This window comes from Pollachius pollachius, assembly GCF_949987615.1.
Source record: "Pollachius pollachius genome assembly, chromosome: 2".
In the NCBI taxonomy this organism is placed as follows: domain Eukaryota; kingdom Metazoa; phylum Chordata; class Actinopteri; order Gadiformes; family Gadidae; genus Pollachius; species Pollachius pollachius.
The window spans coordinates 25183992-25204964 of NC_136935.1; the positions used below are offsets into that span (position 1 = coordinate 25183992).

Consider the following 20973-nt stretch of genomic DNA (forward strand, 5'->3'; position numbering starts at 1 on the left):
GCAAAACAATACGCTCTTTCTCCGGTAACGCAGTCGTTCGCGACGCCTTTTTTCTTCGTCGTTTCTTCTATTTGTCTCTAGAAGAAACAACATGCTCCATGTCTCATGCTCCAATCTTTCCTCGATCGATACTTCAGATTTTGTTGATGCAACAGAATATGTGATGCATCATTTTAGCAATATTTAAGATGATTGCGATGAGTTCTGCCTGTTCTGCCTTCATTTTGTCCATGGTCAAATCAAAACAAACTACAGTGACGGCGGCCACACTTATCCCGCCTCTTGCAAACTTAGACCCTACGTCATATCCCCCTTGCAAGCCCACCCCCCTAAACCCCCTGTTGATTCTACTGATGTCTAAACCAGGTGTTTGCAAATTGGGTGAATGTGAGCCTCCCCTTAGAGTAGGTAAGGACAGCCGAGCCCCCCCAAAAAAATATATATATATTCCCGTCCGCCTGACCTAACACGCCTCTTCAGTAAATGCCATCTTTTGTGTGTTCCAGGCAATGATGACTTTCAATAACTAATCAAATGTAAATGTTTTTTAATATTGTATTTAAAGACATTTTATTTCCATAACTTTTTTAAAAGTGCATTCATAAACGATTCTTTGCAACAGCAAATAATTTCCAACTTCATGCAGGCCTAATTGAGGCTACTTTTAAAATCACTGAACATCAGTAGGCCTATCCACAAGTCAACAAAACAAAGCTACAACCGACGACACCCGACGGCTGAAATCGGCGCTGTGTGTCTGGGCCTTAAGCACACATTTGAAGGAGATGCACATCGTCTCGAAAGAAATCAGCACAATGGACAGCTCTCGGATCAATGAACGACAACGGCATGTTATGAGATCGAACAGATTCACATATTTTCATCAAATTTGTTAACGATTTCAGCCACATAAAACCACAGATTTAAACCACAAACAAAATTTTCCATACTCATCATTTGCACTACAAGCAGCATCAACCCTATGGCCCAACCAATTTATGCATTCAATACACAACTTTGACCTTCAATTTAATAGTCCATATCAGTGATAACAATAAGGCCTCGCTTTTGATGGCAGAGGTGTTCGATGCGGGGCTGCACTGCAGAGAGAAATAAACGCAAGTCGTCCTCCACCTGCAGCCTTGATCTGTACTTGTTTTTAATCAGGGTCAGTGCGGAAAACCAACACTCACACAAGTAGGTTGAGGTGAAGGGGATTAGGACTTTCATAGCCTTTGTTGAGATTTGGGGGAACTCGCTCTCCACAGACAACCAGAAACGTATTCAGGATCATATTTCCTACGTTTTTTCTCCTCCCTTAATGCTGACTTCTGGTGACTTGGGACAAGGAAACGATGCATTTTAAAACTAATACAAGCACGCACAATTACCGATACCGCTGAAGCGGAATGTTGAAGAGTCACTACACTGAATCTAGGAAATCTGCTGAACATTTTGAATGTAGAACGAAGTCTGTAGAATGAAGCAGAATGACTTGAATGGTTTTGAAGTCATACTGCTAACGTATGCTGACGCTGAAATGCTCCGCTACACTGCTGAAGCTGAACGTTGAAGAATAATTATACTGAATCTAGGAAATCTGCTGAACATTTTGAATGTAGAATGAAGTATGTAGAATGAAGTATGAATGAGTTGAAGGGTTTTGAAGTCTCACCGCTAACGTCAGAGCAAACGTCAGCGCTAACGCTAAAGTCACGCTAATGCTAACGCCAATAGCTAACGCTCAAGTAACGCTAATGCTAACGTCAGTGCTAATGCTAACGTCAACTCAAACGTCAGCGCTAACTCTAATGTCAATGCTAATTTCGGCGATAACGCTGACGTCGATGCTAACTTCAACGTTAATTTCAACGCAAATGTCAACACTAATGCTAACGTCAACGCAAACGTCAGCGCTAATGCTAACGTCAATGCTAACGTCACTGCTAATGCTAACGTCAGCGGTAACGTCAGCGCTGACCTCAGCGCTAATACTAACGTCAATAGTAATTTCAGCACTAACACCAGCGCTAAAGCTTAAATCAGCAATAACGCTTACGTCAACACTAACATCAACACTAATGTCAGCGCTAAAGTCACCGCTAACGTCCATTATTGTAGTCCTCTATTGTAATCCATTGTTGTAGTCCATGAGGGAGAGAGAGACTGTAACAAAGACTACACTACCCTCCCCCAGTCTCCAGAGTGGTGTGTTGGCCACTGATTGCTCAACGAGTAACAGCTGAGGCAAACAGTAGAGTAAGGCTACGTTTACATGATGACGGTCTGAACAGAAGACGCAAAAGTGGCGTCGCGTCTTCACTTTTTATTCCTCGTTTAGACAAGCGTTTTCGGGAGTAAATTTGCGTGCATACGGTGAAGCAAAAGTGTGTGGATTTCAATTGGGTATGCATGTCAGGCGGCTAGGCGGTGCTGTGATACACCATCGCACAACACCACCATATCTGCCTTGCGGGTATAAACGACAAAATATTTTATCGGAAGTGCCTTTCGTTTAGACGGTGACGGCATTTTTGGGGCTTAAAAACCCAAAAATCTGAAACCACCCTCCAGAGTGGAAAACTTAAATACACTCCGCCGTAGTGTTTCCGTCTACACTGCCAAGACGCTAGAGATGGATTTATTGATTCGTTTCCGCGAACCAGTTCGCGTCATTCAGTTCGCCAAGAGGAGTCGTTCGCGAATCGTTCGTTCGTTCGTTCAGTCGAGTTTCCGGTAGCGGTGAATCAAATCATACACGGTTCTCTGAGTCAGTCAGACTCAGCCCCTCGTTCGTTAGTTAGTTTGTTCGTTCAGTCGAGTTTCCGGTTCAGTCGAGTTTCCGGTAGAATCATGGAATGAACGGCTCAGACTCAGCGCCTCCCTCATTCTCATTCTCATACGTCAACATTACAACTTTAACCAAACGCAGCGGGATGGGGGGTGTAGTTGATTATTGGATGTTTGACATATCAGCAAAATAATAGACTTGATTTAGTAATGATAGTGGGTGTCCCGGGTGTTTTAGGCTCCCATAAACAGAATCCTGTGCAGCCAAAGACTAAATCTAGCTGCCAAAATTAATAATGCCTTCAAAACTAGAGCTGGTTAATTGTGAAAAATGCATTAAACTGTCATCAGACAACGCAGTTATACGCTATTTTAATGACCTCGCCTGTGACAAACCAGGTCACTGAAAACCCGTAACCAACGGCAAAAAGCCACACTAACAACAACCGGTTACCCGGGCAACCCCCCAACCCGGTCCCTTCAACGTGCAAGCCCCCACCCTCCTGTTCTCCCAAGGCCCTGCCCCAGCTGACCTGATGATTTGCCCCCCACACTGATTGACAAGAAGAACATCCAATGCAGAGAACAACTGGCATAACGGACAACGAAATACAATGCAACACATAACACACAAACTCTTTAAATGTCCCAGGGTCGCTACACTTTAGACTCTAGAGTTTCTGGTATAAAGGCTGGGACGAATTTCAAATGATAAATATATACACTTTATGTTGAAAGTATACTGTCGCGATGTCCATTGAAAAGAATTGAGCGGTGAGTAGTCTTCACAACGAGAGCTGGTAGGTTGTGAAAAATGTGGTATAAAGGCTGGGACGAATTTCGAATTATAAATATGTACAATGCATCCTTTAAATACGTCCATGCAACAGATGGCCAATGTGAATAATAGATAGCTCGCTCACTAAGCCCATTTGTTTTTTCCCCATTAAACCTGTTGATTTCTGTCTCTCATTGACTGAAATTCAACGAGAGCGTCCTAGACTCAGTCCTAGAACAGCATACGATTTGGCTGGCTCTCGTAAGTCGTGATGTCTCTCAGTCGGTCCCTCCTCACCACTCACACAGTGAGTGAACGAACTGTCAGTGATTCAGCGACTAGTGGGTCTGGGAGGAGTCGACTCTGAGAACGAACGAGGCAAACGAGGCGAACGAGAGAGAGGAACCAGTTCAGTTCGTTCGTCTTAACGATTCGTTCATTCGAACTGATTCGTTCGCGAACGAGTCAACACTATAAGACGCAAAACTCTGCTCAGATCTGCTCACATCGCGTACGCGTTTACTTCACATGCCCCAGTACAGGGAAATAAACAAATATGTTGGATTATTTCCATGCATCAGACCGTCAAGCTGCTCTGGCAGCTCTAATAAACTTACAGGAGTCTTTCCATGAAATGTACAGGATATGTACTGATATTATTACTGAACAGAGAAGGATCTGTAATTATGTTTTGGTTTTCGCGGCGCAGATAAGAGAAGGAAAATTCTACGCATGCGCTCAGACATGGTGGTGTTGTGTGATAGTGTATCACAGCACCACCTAGCCGCCTGGCATGCATACCCAATCGAATTCCACACACTTTTGCGTCACTGTATGCACGCAGATTTCCTCCCGAAAACGCTTGTCTAAACGCGGAATAATAAGTGAAAACGCGACGCCACTTTTGCGTCTTCTGTTCAGACCGTCATCGTTCCACGCAGCCTAGCACTGCATCTGAAAAAAAATAAATAAAAAGTATAAATTATATTGAAATTCTATTTAAATGAATGGGGGGATTTTGGGTGAATAACCTTGAATATTTTGGGAATTATGAATACAGAAAATAATAGCACAATGGTACTAACGGAGCTGAATGTTTTAATTTTTGAATGCTATTTCTACGTTGAAGTATGTTGAAGGAGTCGCGAACGGAAAAAGTGGCGGAATAAAGAGAATAAAATTAAATGCGTAGCATTTCTAAGATGTGAAGGCCTTCAGCATTCACACCAATGAATACAATAGGCTTCCTACATTTTTTAGGAACGTAGGACCCCTTAAAATGTATCATCCCTATGGCATTTACCACTTGATTGACGAAAATTGTCTGTCAGACTTGAGAAAATGGTTTCAAGACTTTGCTTTACTCAGCCAATCGCTACATTAATGTGCTATCCATTTAGGGAAGATGTTAAGGTTGATTTACTCACATCCAAAATTGCAGCACTGATTCACCTGAACACGTCCGCAGTGGAGGATGAGATTTTGATAGTACAAGCTATATTGAGGTCAAGTCTAGGGCTCATGGAAAATGTTGGAATTTACTATCAAAATAAAAGTATCCAAACATCAGGAAATGTGCTAACTCCTTGACTGCATTATTTGGCTCTACTCTACTGCCAGTCTTTTCCCATATGAAGAATAAGTCTAAATACCGTTCCACCATGACTGTTGGTCATATGGAAGCCTGCTTGAGAATAGCTGCCAGCAGCTACTGTCAGACTATGGAACTCTGGCTTTCATCAGAGTATGTACTCAGTATATATGAATAAATATATGTTAATCATTTTTTAAGGTAGGTAGATCATTTTGACTATCTCATTTTGAAAGTAGCTTACAAGCCAAAAAAAGTGTGGGCCCCCCCGCTCTGTATAATATCTCCAATGCCTTTTTCTCCTGTGGCTACATTTGCATTTACATTTAGTGCATTAAGCAGACGCCTTTTATTCAAGTGACTTATATTGTGTACTTGATTGAAAAACGTAATACGTAATTGGTTAGAAGAAAGAGAAACAATATATATCGAATATAATATATATATAAAAAAGATAGCTTGGCTGTGACAATACATGACTATTTTATGTGCCAGGTTTGACTAATTGAATGCTTTACAGAATAAGGTATTTCTTTAGTCTGCCCTGGGTGAGCCAAGAAGTCCCTCTTCATGCTCATTGAACTAATGGTCAGTCAGAGAATATTGTATACTGTGTGGAAGCAACTTGACTAAACCATGTCTCTAGAGCGGTTCTCCTTCTAGTGAACTTGGTTTTATGAGTGGAAACCTACAGCAGTATGAACCCCTGCGTGTCGTCCCCAGGTACCGCCTCCAGACGGTGCGCTCGCTGGCGGGGCTCAGCCTGATGCTGAGGCTCCTCTGGGCTTGTCTGCGCTGGGACGACATGGCCGTCAAGCCCTCCTCCGCCGTCGGGACCACCCGCACGGGTGTGTGTGTGTGTGTGTGTGTGTGTGTGTGTGTGTGTGTGTGTGTGTGTGTGTGTGTGTGTGTGTGTGTGTGTTAGTCGAAATGCCGATTGGTTTATTGACTTTGGGGGCGTAATTTCTCCAATCTCCTGGACTCTCTCCCTCCCTGTCACCATGCCAACCCAGCCCTATCCCCACTCATTGCCACAGAAACATCAGACACGGAGATCACCACCACGGAGATCATCAAGAGGAGAGACGTCGGCCCGTATGGCATCCGCTCCGAGTACTGCATCCGCAAGATCATCTGCCCCCTGGGGCTGCCCGACACGCCAAAAGGTAGAGCATGCGCACTGGGGGCAGGACCATCTGCCCCCTGGAGGCAGGACCATCTTCCCCATGGGGGCAGGACCATCTGCCCCCTGGAGGTAGGACCATCTGCCCCCTGGAGGCATTTTCTGCCCCCTGGAGGCAGGATCTTCTGCCCCCTGGGTCTGCCCCATCCGCCCAAACATAGACGTCATGGGTTGGATCTGCATTTTTTGATTGTGCCTGTGTAGCAGTGGGATCCTTCATGGAGCTTATGTGTGAATGAATGAATGATAGCACAGCAGTGTTGTTTTTCTAGAAGGATAAGCCTGTATGTTATACAATATTTTATTTTTTACACACACCCCCTGTTACACCCTGTAATATAGACAATGTTATGAAAATAAAGTCTAAAGTCTGACTGCCTTTGGAACCATTAGCTAGGAGCCCAGAGCAGCCGCTGTCCCATCATCCACACATCCCATAGCTCTCCAGAGACTTCCTAGATGTGTTATATTAATTGCAATATATCACTTGGTCTATATTATAGCATATGGCTAAAAGTAGCCGATATATTGTGTCAAATTGAATGCAGATGATTGTCATTATATGGTGTAAAGTGAAAGGTTGGTGGAGCAGAGGGCCAGTTAGTAGGTTGCATATAGACAGCCGGAACCCCTGATAAGCGGTTGATGTCCGTAAACCTTCTCCACCCTGCCCCTCAGAGACCCACACACCCCAGAGGAAAGGCCTGCGCTCCAGTGCCCTGCGGCCCAAGAAGCCGGAGCCTGCCAAACAGACGGGCCCCATCGTGATCGAGACCTGGGTGGCAGAGGAAGAGCTGGACCTCTGGGAGATCAGAGCCTTCTCAGAGAGGTGGGGCACGTCAGGGTGTCATGGGCCTGATGATGGGGCCTGTTGAGATGAGACCCTTCTCAGAGAGTTGGGGCACATTGTGGTGGGGCCTGATGAGATGGACATTGCTCAGATTTCCAATAGTCTTTGAGCCAAGGGGCCACTGTCCCTGTACAATGAAAAAGATGAGGGTTGTTCTCTAAATATCTCAATTGGAACAGAACCTAAATAACTTAACATGCCCGTTTTATTATATAGAGTGCTCTGTAATTCCCACCTACCCATCACCCTAACTCGTCACTCCGTACAGTTCAGATACTTTGCAAGGGGTCTTTTTGATGCATTTGTTCAGCTTAGATTTCTATTGTTGAGTCTTCTGGTCTGCTGTTTTTCAGGGTGGAGAAAGAGAAGGCTCAGGCTGCTGAAAATGCCAAGGTGAGTCTTTTAAAAACATAATGCAACATTCAAATATAACCCCAGGAACCACCTCTGGTAAGTGGTACTTAAGTTTGTAGAAGTTCAAATGACTGCAGAGATTTGCAGTTTTACTTTTAAGCAGGAAGGACAGGGAGAGCATTGCTGAACACAAGCTGTAGTTCTCATCAGAGACCACCAGAGCTTCCTGTTGAAAGTCCTCTGGTTCACTCTACTCTTCCCGTTTAAAGTCTTCTGTTCACTCTGCTCTTCCCGTTTAAAGTCCTCTGGTTGACTCTGCTCTTCCCGTTTAAAGTCCTCTGGTTCACTCTGCTCTTCCTGTTCTTCCCTCCAGAAGCGTCTGGATCAGAAGCCGGGCTCAGCGTCAGTCTCCACTCCGTCTGGGACCACGTCGGCCAGCGTCATGGTGGGCTCGTTGGCGGGTCAGGTGACCCCCGGCACCAAGGTGGTTCTCACGACCAAGATGGGCACCCCCGTCACATTCCAACAGAACAAGAACTTCCAGCAGTCCTTTGCCACCTGGGTCAAACAGGGCCAGACCACGCAAGGTACGGCCGCCTCAACCCGTCCTGTCCGACGGGGGAGTGAGGGATTCTGCTTTACTGCTGTCTCACTCGGAAACAAACATTTGTACATCAACAACTGCGTTGCCAGCCAGCCTTGGGAGAGAGTAGGACTATTGTACCACTACCAGTGATTGATGGTGCAGGCCCCGAGGGTTGACCTGCGAGGACTCCCCAGCCTGATTGCGGACCAGTAGTCCCTACTCTCTGTGGGTTCGCACACAGAGTTTGACTCTGGTTTAATGGTAAAATCAAGGAAGATGAAGGTTAACCTTGAACTACACTCTACATATATTAATACTTCAAAAAGACTCTATAGATAACAAACAACAATGAAGTTGATGATGAATGACCTGGCGGGAGACTGCACAGACTTTAGATGTTAATGTTATCGTCTGATTTGAGAAACAAAGCTGGCTTGGTGCGATAATGATAAAATAATGATGCCAAGAATAACCAAAATATTAACCATTTATTTATGGGAACAAGGCGATAAGAAGACATCAAGCTGTAGAGATTCATACTAGTCATACTCAATGTCTCAGACACAAAGAACGCACTCACTTAAGTTAGTCTATGTACAATGTGAGAGACAGATTCGTTAGAAACATTTAATATATTTGGTGTCGGTCTACTTAATAAATGTTCCATCATATTTACAGACCGACCACACGTTACCTTTCACATGGGTGTTATCGCGATGGATCTCCTTTCTAGTGAAGTGCTGCTATCTGGTGATGGTGGTTCTGCAGACCTCGGTTTTGCAGACTTTGGTTCGCAGAACCTTAGTGGGCATTTCCTCTTGGTCTTTGTTATCTCATGGATGGGAGCTCATGTAATTTCATTTAGCACGTCGGCCGCTGGTGTCTTATGTCCTGTGAGTCAGGGTGGATCCCAGACATTAGATCGTCTCTGGTTGGAGTTGCAAATGTGTCTGATGGGCTGAGGTGGGCCCAGGTGACCACCTGCAGTGCATAGCTAGCAAAATACACTACAGCCAATGGTGTCAGAAGTGCATATTTGAGTGTTGGTATTAATCCTCCCTGGGGTGTCTTAGGGACGGTCAGTACCACCGCTGGACAGACCTTCCAGATTACAGGGGCCTCGGTAGGAGGGAAGGTTCTGACTGCTAAGCTACCACTGCCCGCCAACAGCAAGATAGTCACGGTCAACGTGCCCGCCGCACCAGGAGGTAAAGATCATCATCACGGCATTGCTTTAGAAAAACATCATCTTTATTTAATACATAATCATTTCAATTGGGGCTCAGAAATTGCTGACAGTGCCCAAGAGTTTGCATTCACATGCATACACGTGACCAAAAAGTTTTAAACAGAAACAGTTATCACAATAGAGGGGACCACTTTTATTTTATAGATGAAACCAGTTTACAACCTCATGTTCTTGTTGATCTTGATCATCTTGATCCGTTTTCCCTAATCAGTCGTCCTTGGTCCTAATTATTAGCCGAGCTGGTGGTCTCCACATACTGGAGCAGACCTTTACCCCTTTGTTCAGGCCGGCTCCTGGCCTTGTGTCATCTCCAATGTCCTAATGGACAGCCAAAGCTGTAGATATTCCCTGTTTATCCCAGCAGCAAATAATAAATCAAATGCTCTGACAAAGAATAAAAAACAATTCCTTATCTGTGTATGAGAACCCCGGTCATAAGCCAGTTTGTAGTCATTAGGAGCTAGCTTGGATGAAGATTTTTCTTTTCTTTTCAATAAATGATCATATTGTATGTTGCCGTGTTTCATTTGTGGTATCTTGCAAGCAGTGTTTGTAATACCGCCGTTTAAAAGAACGGCGTTAGGTAACGCCGTTATTTTTTCATTAACGGGGTACTCTAACTAATTACTGTTTCCGTTGTTACGCCGTTACCGTACGTTAAATGTGGTGCGTTAGTATGAATTGATTGAATAAACTGCGAAATCCAAATGCACCCTTGGCTCCAAACACAAACTGCTAGTGAGGAGACCGGGTGGGTTAACAACAAGATAAGCGATTATGATTGGCTAAGGCAGAGTCATGTTTCATGATAGCCAATCGGAGCCAGTGTTTTTACACACAAGCCAGAACACGCGCGCCACACACATGCACATGCACACACCAAACAGATTTGATGAAGCAGCAGAAATGGCGAGTCCAGAGCAATCAGATGAAAAGTTGGCCTTTTCTGTAGTATTCAGCAGATGTTCCACAGCCTTTGCAACCAAGCAAATTAAAATTCAGTTGGAAGTATTTCAGGGCGTTGAATGGGCAGTTCAACCATTTAACACATTAAGGCCAAGTGAAAACTGCTCAGAAAAATCCAAATTCTTTGACATATAGCAACTTTCTTTTTTTACAGTAACGCAAATAGTTACTTTCCCTGGTAACCAGTTTCACGATCCTACTGTTGGGTAATGTTATGCTGGTGGGTAACTGACGCGTGACCAGTTCAGGAGGCTAATGAAAGAGCAGCTCATCTCCTTGGCTGGATTTGAGGATATTGAGTTGGCTAATGATATCAGGAAACCAGCAATAGTGGCATACTTGACTAAGGAGTTAAACCTGGAAGAGCTGTGGTTGGAACAACAAGAGCAAGCAACAGACTGAGAAAGAGGAGCGGTTAGCTATCCTTCAGAGTGAGAAAGCGGAAAGAGAAGCAGCTTATGCACACTCTGAGAGGTTGGTTAGGTTGGAGGTAGAAAAATTAGCCTTCACTTCCGGTAGGCATGCTGAAAACAGGAGCTCAGATTTTGATTTAGGTAGGGCCCATATATTCATGCCTGTCTTTGAGGAAGACGTAGTGGATATCTTTTTTGAAATGTTTGAGAAAGTGGCCAAAGAGAGTGAGTGGCCAGAGGAAAAATGGCCTCTCCTTGTACAGAGTGTAATGACCGGTAAAACACAGAGGGCGGTTGCTGCTCTAGTCTGTTGGTTGGGTCTGGAGTATGATTCACTCAGGAAGGATGTGTTGGAGGCCTATGGAAGTGTGCCTGAAGCCTATAGGCTTAGGTTTAGGGAGCTACGGCGGCAGCCTGGCGAAACCTATCTAGACTTCTGGCGGAACCAGGAAATAGCTATTGATAGCTGGCTTAACTCCTGGGAAGCCTTTGATTATTCAGAGCTAAGGGCCTTAGTCTTGTTGGAACAGTTTAAAGCTAGTGTTTCCAGGGAAGTGGAAATTTATGTTAATGAACAGGCCGTGAAATCTCCATGAGAAGTGGCTGAGTTTGCAGACAACTATGAAGTGATTCATGGCAAGAAGTCCACAAGTGAAGTAGGCAGGAGAAGGCCAGTTGACTTATTTAGTGGTGAACAGCAGCCAAGGAGACCCATGGGGGATAGTTATCATCCACCCCAGTCATTTGATAGGGGCCCATCACGACCTGAACGGTTCATAGCCCAGAGAGGAGGGAGTGCCCAATCTCTTGGTCAAGGCTGTACGTCCCCTTTGGAAATTTGGTGTTTCCGGTGCAATGAGTTATTATCAGTGGTATTACCAGTGACCTGGAGGGTTACGAAGGGTTCACTTCGGAAGGGACAGTGGCAGTGCCTCAGGAGTGACTTCAGGTGCCAGTAACAATACTGCGTGACACAGGGGCAGTTCAAACCCTGTTGTGTAAAGGGGTAGTGGATCTTCCACCTGCCTCATTTACGGGCAGATATGTATTGGTGCATGGCATAGGTGGTGGCTATGTGCATGCACCTATCTACCGCATGTATCTCAAATCAGAGTTAGTATCAGCATGTGTTGAGGTTGCTGAGGTGAACAGTCTCCCAGTGAGGGGTAATGATTTGCTGATGGGAAACAACATAGCAGGGACTAGGGTCAACCCAGAGGTTACAGACTGCCCAGTCTACCCGGTTGAAATGAAGGAGATGGAGGCAGAGTTTCCAGAGGTTCTTACCTCATGTGCGGCCACTCGAGCTCAGGCAAGGAAAAAGCTAGCTGTTGGTGCCCCAGCTCCGGGTGCCCTGTCATCACCCTTGGTTGATGAGGAGCCCATGGTGGATCTGAGTGACACCGTCTTCCCTCAGTGGTTGACCTCTGGCGTTCTAGAGGCGGTCAGAAAGCCTATCATTGATATAGCTGCCAAAATACGGACGTCCCAGAGGTTACGGAGTGCTGAGGTGACAAAGGTGGTGTTGCCTTCTGAGTAGGGATGGGGATCGAAACCCGGTTCTATCAAGGACCCGGTTCCACTTTTTTCAAAACCCGAAAATCATTAACGCTTGGGCTTATCGATACCACTATCAAGTCCCGTTGTTCATTTTTTATTTTTTTTGTCCCGTAGGTCCTGTAACGTAACGTTGTGTCCCTCGAGTCGCGTCACGGCATTTAAATCAAATCCATCCAATCACTGCAGCGTGTCCACCAATGTTTTTGAATGTAATTGTAAGCAAACAGGTATTACAAGTAAAACAAGTGAAGTCTTGCAGTTAACTTTGTTTGCGAGGATGGCTGAACAGGCGAAAAGGGCGAAAATCATTTATTGTAAAGGGGGGAACACAACCTCAATGGCCAAGCACATTAGCATTGTGCATCAAATAAACACCAAATGCAGTACCTTCGACTGTCTCCGAGTTGAAAAGACTCCTTCTCCTGTTGCACCACAGACGGACCCGTTAAAAATAGTAATCCAATTTTGAAATCGGTGTTGTAATCAGCAGCATACAAGCTAGTTATCTTAAAAAGTAAAAGTTTCAGATGTGCTGCGTGATGTCTTGAGGTTGGCTCAGTAAAACGACTGTTAGGTTATCATGATGCATTCAAATGTAACATTAAGAAACGGCATATTGAGTTTTTTGATGAGAAACATGAGTAATACTGTATTACTCATGTATCTGTATTACTAATACAGTTGTATAGTGCTCTAATCATTTTAGTTTATATAACTAAAACTACTAATGTCAATATTTATTAAGAATTACATATTTAATTTAAAATGCAATTATTTATTTCCTAAATATTTTCCTCATCACTAAAAACGCTTCATATTTCCAACAATTAATAGAAAAGTATCGATAGTGGTATCGATAAACACTCGGATCGTTAAGGAGTATTGATATCAATAAATATTAATGATCCCCATCCCTTCTTCTGAGGTCGGTGGTGATGATGTTGCAGAGTCAGATGCCAGAGGGGTTGTTAGCTCGTCCTGAGATGTCTAGGGCTCCAGATGTAAGCCAACCCACGTTCGTTCAGGAGCAAAAGGAGGATCCTTCCCTTGAGTATGCTGTTAAAGTGGCAACGTCTGCTAGAGAGAGTGACGACGTGGCAACAGGTTACTTTGTGAGAAAGGGTATTCTGTTTAGAAAATGGAGGCCAGCCAACAGACCTTTTAGTGAGGACTGGGCCAGTTATGAACAGATTGTGCTACCAAAGTCTTATCGTGGAGAAGTGCTCCGCATGGCACATGTTTCTGTATTCGGGGGTAATTTGGGTTTTAAAAAGACCCTGGCAAAGATAAACAGGCAATTTTATTGGCCAGGGATACGCAAGGAAGTAAAGGAGTTTTGTCGTCAGTGCCACACGTGCCAGGTGGTGGGGAAACAGGGCAGTAAGCCGCCAGTTTCTCCTTTACAACCTTTACCCGTGGTACAGGAGCCCTTCGCTGAGATAATGATTGACTGTGTAGGGCCCTTACCGGAAACCAAGAAGGGAAACGAATACCTGTTGACTATATCGGATACCGCAAAAAAATTCTTTGCATGGGTTGGTTTGCCACACTCTATTCAATCTGATAGGGGCTCTAACTTTACAGCCAAACTTTTCCATCAGGTTTTGTCAGAGTTGAATGTGGTGGTCAAGCATTCTTCACCTTATCACCCACAGTCTCAGGGGGCCATTGAACGGTTTCATGGAACCTTAAAAAACATGAGTACCTGTGTTGAAAGTCAACCTAAAGAGTGGGACGAGGCCATCCCGTTTCTATTGTTCGCAGTTAGGGACGCCCCCACTGAATCCTTGGGTTTTAGCCCATTTCAATTAGTTTTTGGACACAAAGTTCGAGGGCCATTACAGCTCTTGCGGGAGAAAATTATTCGGCCAGCACCCCCTGGGGATGTGCTAGAGTATGTTTCATTAATGCTGGGTTGACTACAGTTGGCGTGTGAAGTTGCCTCTCGTCCCCTGACGTGGTTAATGCTAGCTTGTACAATACCCAGGCTCGTGCTGAGTTGGAAGGGAAGTTGGGGTACCTTACTGATTCCCAGCGGGGGGATGTAGTGCGTCTGATTGAACTTTTCCCTTCACTTGTCAGAGATACTCCTGGTAGCACACATCGGGCAGTACATGATGTGGATACAGAGAATGCTGACCCTGTGAAACAGCATCCATATAAGCTACCTCCATGTAAGAAGTTGGTGGTACAGGAGGAGGTAGACTATATAATGCGCATCGGGGTAATTGAGCCCTCAGACAGTGCCTGGAGTTCCCCAGTCGTCTTAGTTGCTCAAGAGGGAAGAGCGGATAGGTTCTGTGTTGACTTCAGATGGGTTAACGTTGTCACAAAAGGGGATGCGTTCCCTCTTCCTCGGTTAGAGGATTGCATTGATCAGGTGGAGCAGAAGAGGTTTGTTACTAAGATCGACCCCCTGAAATGTTACTTTCAGGTACCATTAACAGAAAGGGCAAAGGAAGTGTCAGCTTATGTAACCCCAGAAGGGCTGTATCAGTTCAGGGAGATGCCTTTTGGCATGAAGAATGCTCCAGCCACCTTCCAAAGGTTGATGAATTCCCTCACCCAAGGGCTAGGAAACACTGTCACCTATCTAGATGACGTGATAGTGTTCAGTGACACCTGGGGAGAGCATGGGGAGCACGTCAAGGCTTTATTTCAGCGGTTGGCTGAGGCGGGGCTCGTAATCAACCTGTCAAAATGTGAGTTCAGTAAAGGTACGGTCACATACCTTGGTCATCAGGTGGGATGTGGGGTGGTGCAGCCTCGGTTGGCTAAGGTTCAGGCCATTGCGGATTTTCCGACACCGCGTACCTGCACTCAGCTGAGAAGGGTCTTAGGGATGTGTGGGTTTTATCGCCGTTTTGTCCCTAACTTTGCAGCAATGACCGCCCCTCTTACCAATTTATTGAGGAAGAATGTGAAATGGGACTGGACAGATGGGTGTCGGGTTGCATTGACTCAGGTTAAAACCATTTTGTTTAGTGCCCCTGTTCTCCAAGCACCAGAGTTGAGAGGCCATTCGCTCTCGCTGTTGATGCCTGTGATGTCGGAATAGGAGCTGTCCTCCTACAGGCAGGAGAGGATGGTTATGAACGGCCGGTGGCGTACTTCTCAAAGAAACTCAACTCGCATCAAAGAGTGTACTCTACCATAGAGAAGGAAGCTTTGGCCCTAGTCTTAGCAGTTAGGCATTTTGAGGTCTATATTGCGGGAGGTGAGCAGGCAGTGGTGGTTTATTCTTACCACAATCCCCTAGCTTTCTTAGCCAGTTTCCCTTAGTGCTAACGCCAGGGTATTTCGCTGGGGTCTCATATTACAGCCTTACAACCTGGTGGTGAAGCATATAGCTGGCAAGGACAACGTCATTGCTGATGCCCTCTAGAGCATGAGACCTTGTTAACGACTGATGTTGTCTGCCGGATTTGGCAGAGGGTTCTCTTGTTATTTACAAGATCCTTGTATTTTCTATGAAAGGGTTGAGTTCTAATTTAGGTTGGAAGGTATTTTAAGGATAATGTGAAAATGAAATGTAAGATTAGAAAAAAAAACACAAAAGAAAAGGTTAAAAATAAATAATTGTGTTTTTGTTTTGTTTATGGGGGGAGGAATGTCACGATCCTGCTGTTGGGTAATGTTATGCTGGTTGGTAACTGTGGGAGTGGCTCCCTTGATTGGCCTTGATTATGGTCACCTGAGGGATCCAAGATGGCGGACAGAAGCAAGATGGTGTCTGGATAGACAGCGTGGTGCCCAGACTTGGTTGCACTCAGAAACCATAAGACTTTATAAAACCTATTCGCCCTTATACAAGGACAGTACCAGGATTAGGGATTCCTACAGGGAACGTGACCACTCCTTTGTCGTGTATGTCTGTCAAGTGTTCGTCTATGTTATATGTCAAACAATAACCAAACGGGACAGGCTATCGTTTACCCCAACGATTGGGCTATCCCTCAACAACAGAGAGGACCAGAGCTCGCCAGGAACCCAGGTGAGTCACTGCACACGTGGCCGGAAGCTAGTTGCCTGCCAGCTGTGGTTTGTTACCACTCATGTGTCTCGACTCCTACCTAGACAGAGAGCCATTTTCAATATCCAGTGGGGTCGTGACACTAGTTGCTTTTATTATAGAGTAATACAGTTACTAACTCAGTTACTTTTTGGAACAAGTAGTGAGTAACTATGACCAATTACTTTTTTTAAGTAACGTTCCCAACACTGCTTGCAAGGTAGTATATAGTACCAGTTGTTAGCACCCTGTTTTTAAATCACTGAAAACCATGGCCTTTTGTGACTCCTAAGTCACAAAAGTCATTGCCTAAGTCTACACTTCAGAAATAGATTGGACATGGCATGTGTGGTGGTGAGTTGACCGACAGTCAGAGTCCAAGCATCTCTTGCACCCTTCTGCTCCCCCCCAGTCAGTCAGTGCTTTTAGAAACACTCCTGTTGCTTCTGTGCGTCTGAGCCCGACCGCACATTGGATACAGTGGGGCTTTCTGAGGGTCACAGTAGAAGGTCTGTTTCTCCAGTCTTTGAACCGCCCTGAAGGGAGCCATCCCTTGCTTGAGTCACTTCTCAAGGTTCCCTCCTTTCCACTACACCGGGAGCCGGGCGTTGCTGTTTGAGAGTGTAGGACCTGGCTACATACCGCCCTTTGAGTTGGCTCCTGGAAAGCCTACTCCGATATTGCTGTTACGAGATGGTTTTGGAATAATTCAGAGTATATTATTTATATGATTACTGCAAGCCTCTTACAGACTCTATACTGCTTTAGAGGATGCAAATAATGTAGTCTCTCAGAACGACGGACCTAGCTGACTAAGACTCCACTGCTCTTTGAGGGGGTTCCATGTTGGTTAGATGCGTTCTACCCCGTTGCCAGGGTAACCTTTTATCTGAGTAAGTTGAGTTAGGCAGGATTCTGACAGCCCAACGATCTGCTCTGAGGTTCATGAGCAGAGATCTTTTCAAAGTAAATGCTGTCTCTGGGGGGCTGGTTAACGTGAGCCCTGTCCATAGCTGTGGTCTAATGAGATGACAGCCCAGCAGGGGGCCGTAACGCTATCACATTCGCACACCGTGCTTTCATAGCTGTCTTGAGTTCAGCTGATGTCAATGTGTTGGTGAAATGTGCTCCTGCTCACGTGAAACCTTACCACGGGCAGGCGAGAGACTTCCGGGTTGAAGGGGCTCTCGTCTTTCAGAGAGCAGTGAGGTGGGGCAGAGATTTAAATGGGCCTGTGTGTTTGGCCAACGTCACTGTTTGTTTTGGAAGGCCTTCAGGAAGTGAGGCAGGAGAAGAAGTTTACCCTGAAGTCTGCCTCCGCAGACGGGTAGGCCTCTATGGCCGATGCTGTTTGTCTTTATGTGGTCGAATCTTTACTACACCTCTGAATGAATGAGCTGCCCCCCACCCTAATCCCCCAAACCCCTCTACAGCCACACAGCTTAGGGTTTGATGTGCTTGGAAGTGTCATTGATGTGTGTGTGTGTGTGTGTGTGTTAGATACGTGTTTGATGTATGTTGGGACAGGGCATGTTTTAAAAGGAAAGCCTTGATGTAGGAGTTAGCTACTTGACCGCAGCCCAGATATAGAGGAGTAGGGCTGGGGGAGAGAGATAAAGAGGAATGGGGCTGGAGGAGAGGGATATAGAGGAGCGGGGCTGGAGGAGGGAGAGAGATATAGAGGAGTGGGGCTGGAGGAGGGAGTGAGGTATAGGGGAGTGGGGCTTGGTGAAGGGAGATATAGAGGAGTGGAGCAAATGTGCGTGCCATTCATATCATTCTGTATCTGTATTAAAAAAAACATCTGCATGATGCATTGCAGCTTACTGAACAAATGTTGTCCCTTTTCAATTATGTAGAACAGCAAAAATGCACAGAAAAATAATAAAAATGCTTTGGTATCACTCTTTTAGCATCTCGTCCTCCCAGTGTTGCACTCCTTCATCATCCCGTCCTCCAAGTGTCTCACTCCTTCATTCCCCAGCCTCCTGGTGTCTCACTCCTTAAGCCCACCATCCTCCCAGTGTCTCACTCATTAAACCCACCGTCCTCCCAGTGCCTCACTCCTTCAGCCCCCAGTCCTCCCTAGTGTCTCACTCCTTCAGCACCCCGTCCTCCCATTTTCTCACTTATTCAGCACCCCGTCCTCCAAGTGTCTCCCTCCTTCAGCCCCAACCCTCCCATTGTCTCACTCCTTCAGCCCCCCATCATCCCAGTGTCTCACTCCTTCAGCCCCCCATCATCCCAGTGTCTCACTCCTTCAGCCCCATGTCCTCCCAGTGTCTCACTCCTTCCACCACCCATCCTCCAACTGTCTCACTCCTTCAGTCCTCCCAGTGTCCCACTCCTTCAGCCCCCAGTCCTCCCAGTGTCACCCTCCTGCAGCACCCCATCCTTTCAGCCTTCCCAGTGTAACAGCCTTTCTGTGAGTAGCTGTATCGATACCAGTCAGCCCATTGCGAGCACTGCTCTCGTTCTCTCGGTGTGCATCCTTGGATGCCAGTATTCGGCAGCTCAGATTATTGTTTGGTTTGCACAATTTGTCATATTTGGCAATACTCGTAGGGCAGATTTCTTTGTGCATAGCGTTTTGATTTACATAAGAGGTTTTCATTCATCAATTTTTTATTTTGGATCTGTTGCAATCCTACATCGCTACTGAGAATCATGCATTGCATTCTAGCCCCTCAAGGCCCACAACTGGACCATAGGAACCCTGTGTGTCCAGCCCCTGGTAACACCTTGTTTTTTTTTCTCCCCTCTCACCTGGCAAGGTGTGATGCAGCAGAAGGTGCTGGGCATCATCCCATCCGGCACTGCGGGTGGAGCCCAGACCTATACCACCTTCCAGCCCCGCACGGCCACCCTCAGCATTAGACCCAGCACCCCGGGATCGCCCCAGCAGGTGAGAGCCCCCCCCCCCCCCCCCCCCCCCAGCGTGTCAGTCACGTTTCCATCTAAAAGGTGAAGCAAATCTTTAGAAAGTTCGCAAAAAATAAATTCAAATTAGGTGCGTTTCCATCAAGTGGTTGGAGCGGAAAACTACACACATTTCAGGGCTTGTTGTATCCTTTTGATAACATGCTCTCTCTTAGGTCCTGATGATATATAGTGGAATTGCGTTGTAATTTTCCATCTAAAATAGCTGTAATGGTTTTTTCTTCGATGAGAGCAAGGAAAAGTTTTACATCTTCAGCGGTCCACACGTATCTATTATTCACATTGGTCATCTGTTCCATGGACGTATTTAAAGGATACATTGTACATATTTATAATTCAAAATTTATACCACAGGCTTTATACCACAGTACTCTACGGCAGGGGTCGGCAACTGGCGGCCCGCGGGCCATAAATGGCCCGCAAGACATAATATCTGGCCCACCAGATTATTCTGAAGTTATATCAAAAAAATAATAATAAAAAAATTTAAATCGAATATTCTATATCTGTTAGCTTAAATGTAAAGGGCCGGATACAGTGAACTTTTTTTTTCTCCTACAACCGTTTTTGAATCTAAATGTATCAAATCCTGCTACTACTCCTGGAAGGTTAGAGACACACTTGTCACGGTCACGCGTAAGCTGTGAGGGGCTGAGCGGGAGTTATTGGAAACTATGCAATATTAAAAAAAACGGAACCCCCCTCTATAGGCCTATAACAACCGTGTGTGTGTGTGTGTGTGTGTGTGTGTGTGCAGTCAGTCCAGCACCCGCCGTGGTTTGTGTGTGTGTGTGTGTTGTGTGAAGTGTTTTAAGAATGGATGACTGCTTTTTTAGGTGCGCACTACTGCCCTCTCTCCAGCATAAGGTCTCATTTTCAGGAGTTTTACGTTACGTTAACGTTGACATCAGTCATCAGTAGGCTAACTGGCTGGCGCTACTTTTAGCTAGTGACGGTTGACATCATTAGGCCAACTTGCACTACTTTCAGGATGGGACCGTGCAAATTCAATGAGAAATGTTTTGAGGAGGATAAGTTTTGGTGGCAATAGTCATTCATACTAGGGACCATGGGAGCAAAAGCACATGAGGTCGCAGAAACATATCCGATACTCCGCGGCAGCTAGCGGAACTACACCGATGCCCGTATTATTTGAAAGAAGTGGACCGTAAAGTTCAGCATCCGTGGCTAGTATTTCACATCAGACGGCGTTAACCAGCTTTGTGTCGCCACTAAAAACCCAGAAGGCGGAGGTCTTGGCTGCTATGTTCCCAGATTCGGAGTTTGCGAAGTCGTTCACCTGTGGTGAAAACAAAACGGCCTATCTTGCCAAATACGGCATCGCATCTTTCATAAAAAGAGCTGTCACGCAGCTTAAACGATAAACAGTACATCCTCATGTTCGACGAGAGTATGAACAAAACCACTAAAAGCAAACAGATGGATATCCATGTGAGGTACTGGACCACGGACGACAGCCATGTCATATCGCGGTACTATGGATCACAGTTCATGGGCCACTCCAGAGCGGAAGACATGCTGGATCATTTTAATGTAAGTATTCCAAACAGTAAATTAATTAAATTGTGTGTTTGTGTGTGTTAGGGCTTTGACTTTTGCCCAACAATCATATTCGAAGTTTGTTTGTTTATTGAAATTAATTTTATTAATAATATTTTGACCATTATATTCCTTCAGTAA

General features: G+C 45.5%; 1 protein-coding gene across 6 annotated transcripts in view; it reads left to right on the forward strand.

Annotated features, from left to right (window-relative positions):
- LOC307070668 (nucleosome-remodeling factor subunit BPTF-like) overlaps window positions 1–20973 on the forward strand; it is a 98044-nt gene that overhangs the window by 59232 nt on the left and 17839 nt on the right. For 4 of the 6 annotated variants that reach the window (XM_079729241.1, XM_079729242.1, XM_079729244.1 and 1 more), the window contains 7 exons: window positions 5883–6007; window positions 6173–6325; window positions 7021–7171; window positions 7546–7585; window positions 7920–8133; window positions 9206–9340; window positions 19107–19237. In XM_079729241.1, the coding sequence (XP_079585367.1) occupies window positions 5883–6007; window positions 6173–6325; window positions 7021–7171; window positions 7546–7585; window positions 7920–8133; window positions 9206–9340; window positions 19107–19237 (949 nt within the window). The remainder of the gene's footprint in view (window positions 1–5882; window positions 6008–6172; window positions 6326–7020; window positions 7172–7545; window positions 7586–7919; window positions 8134–9205; window positions 9341–19106; window positions 19238–20973) is intronic. The other 2 variants (XM_079729243.1, XM_079729245.1) reach the window with 2 other exon arrangements.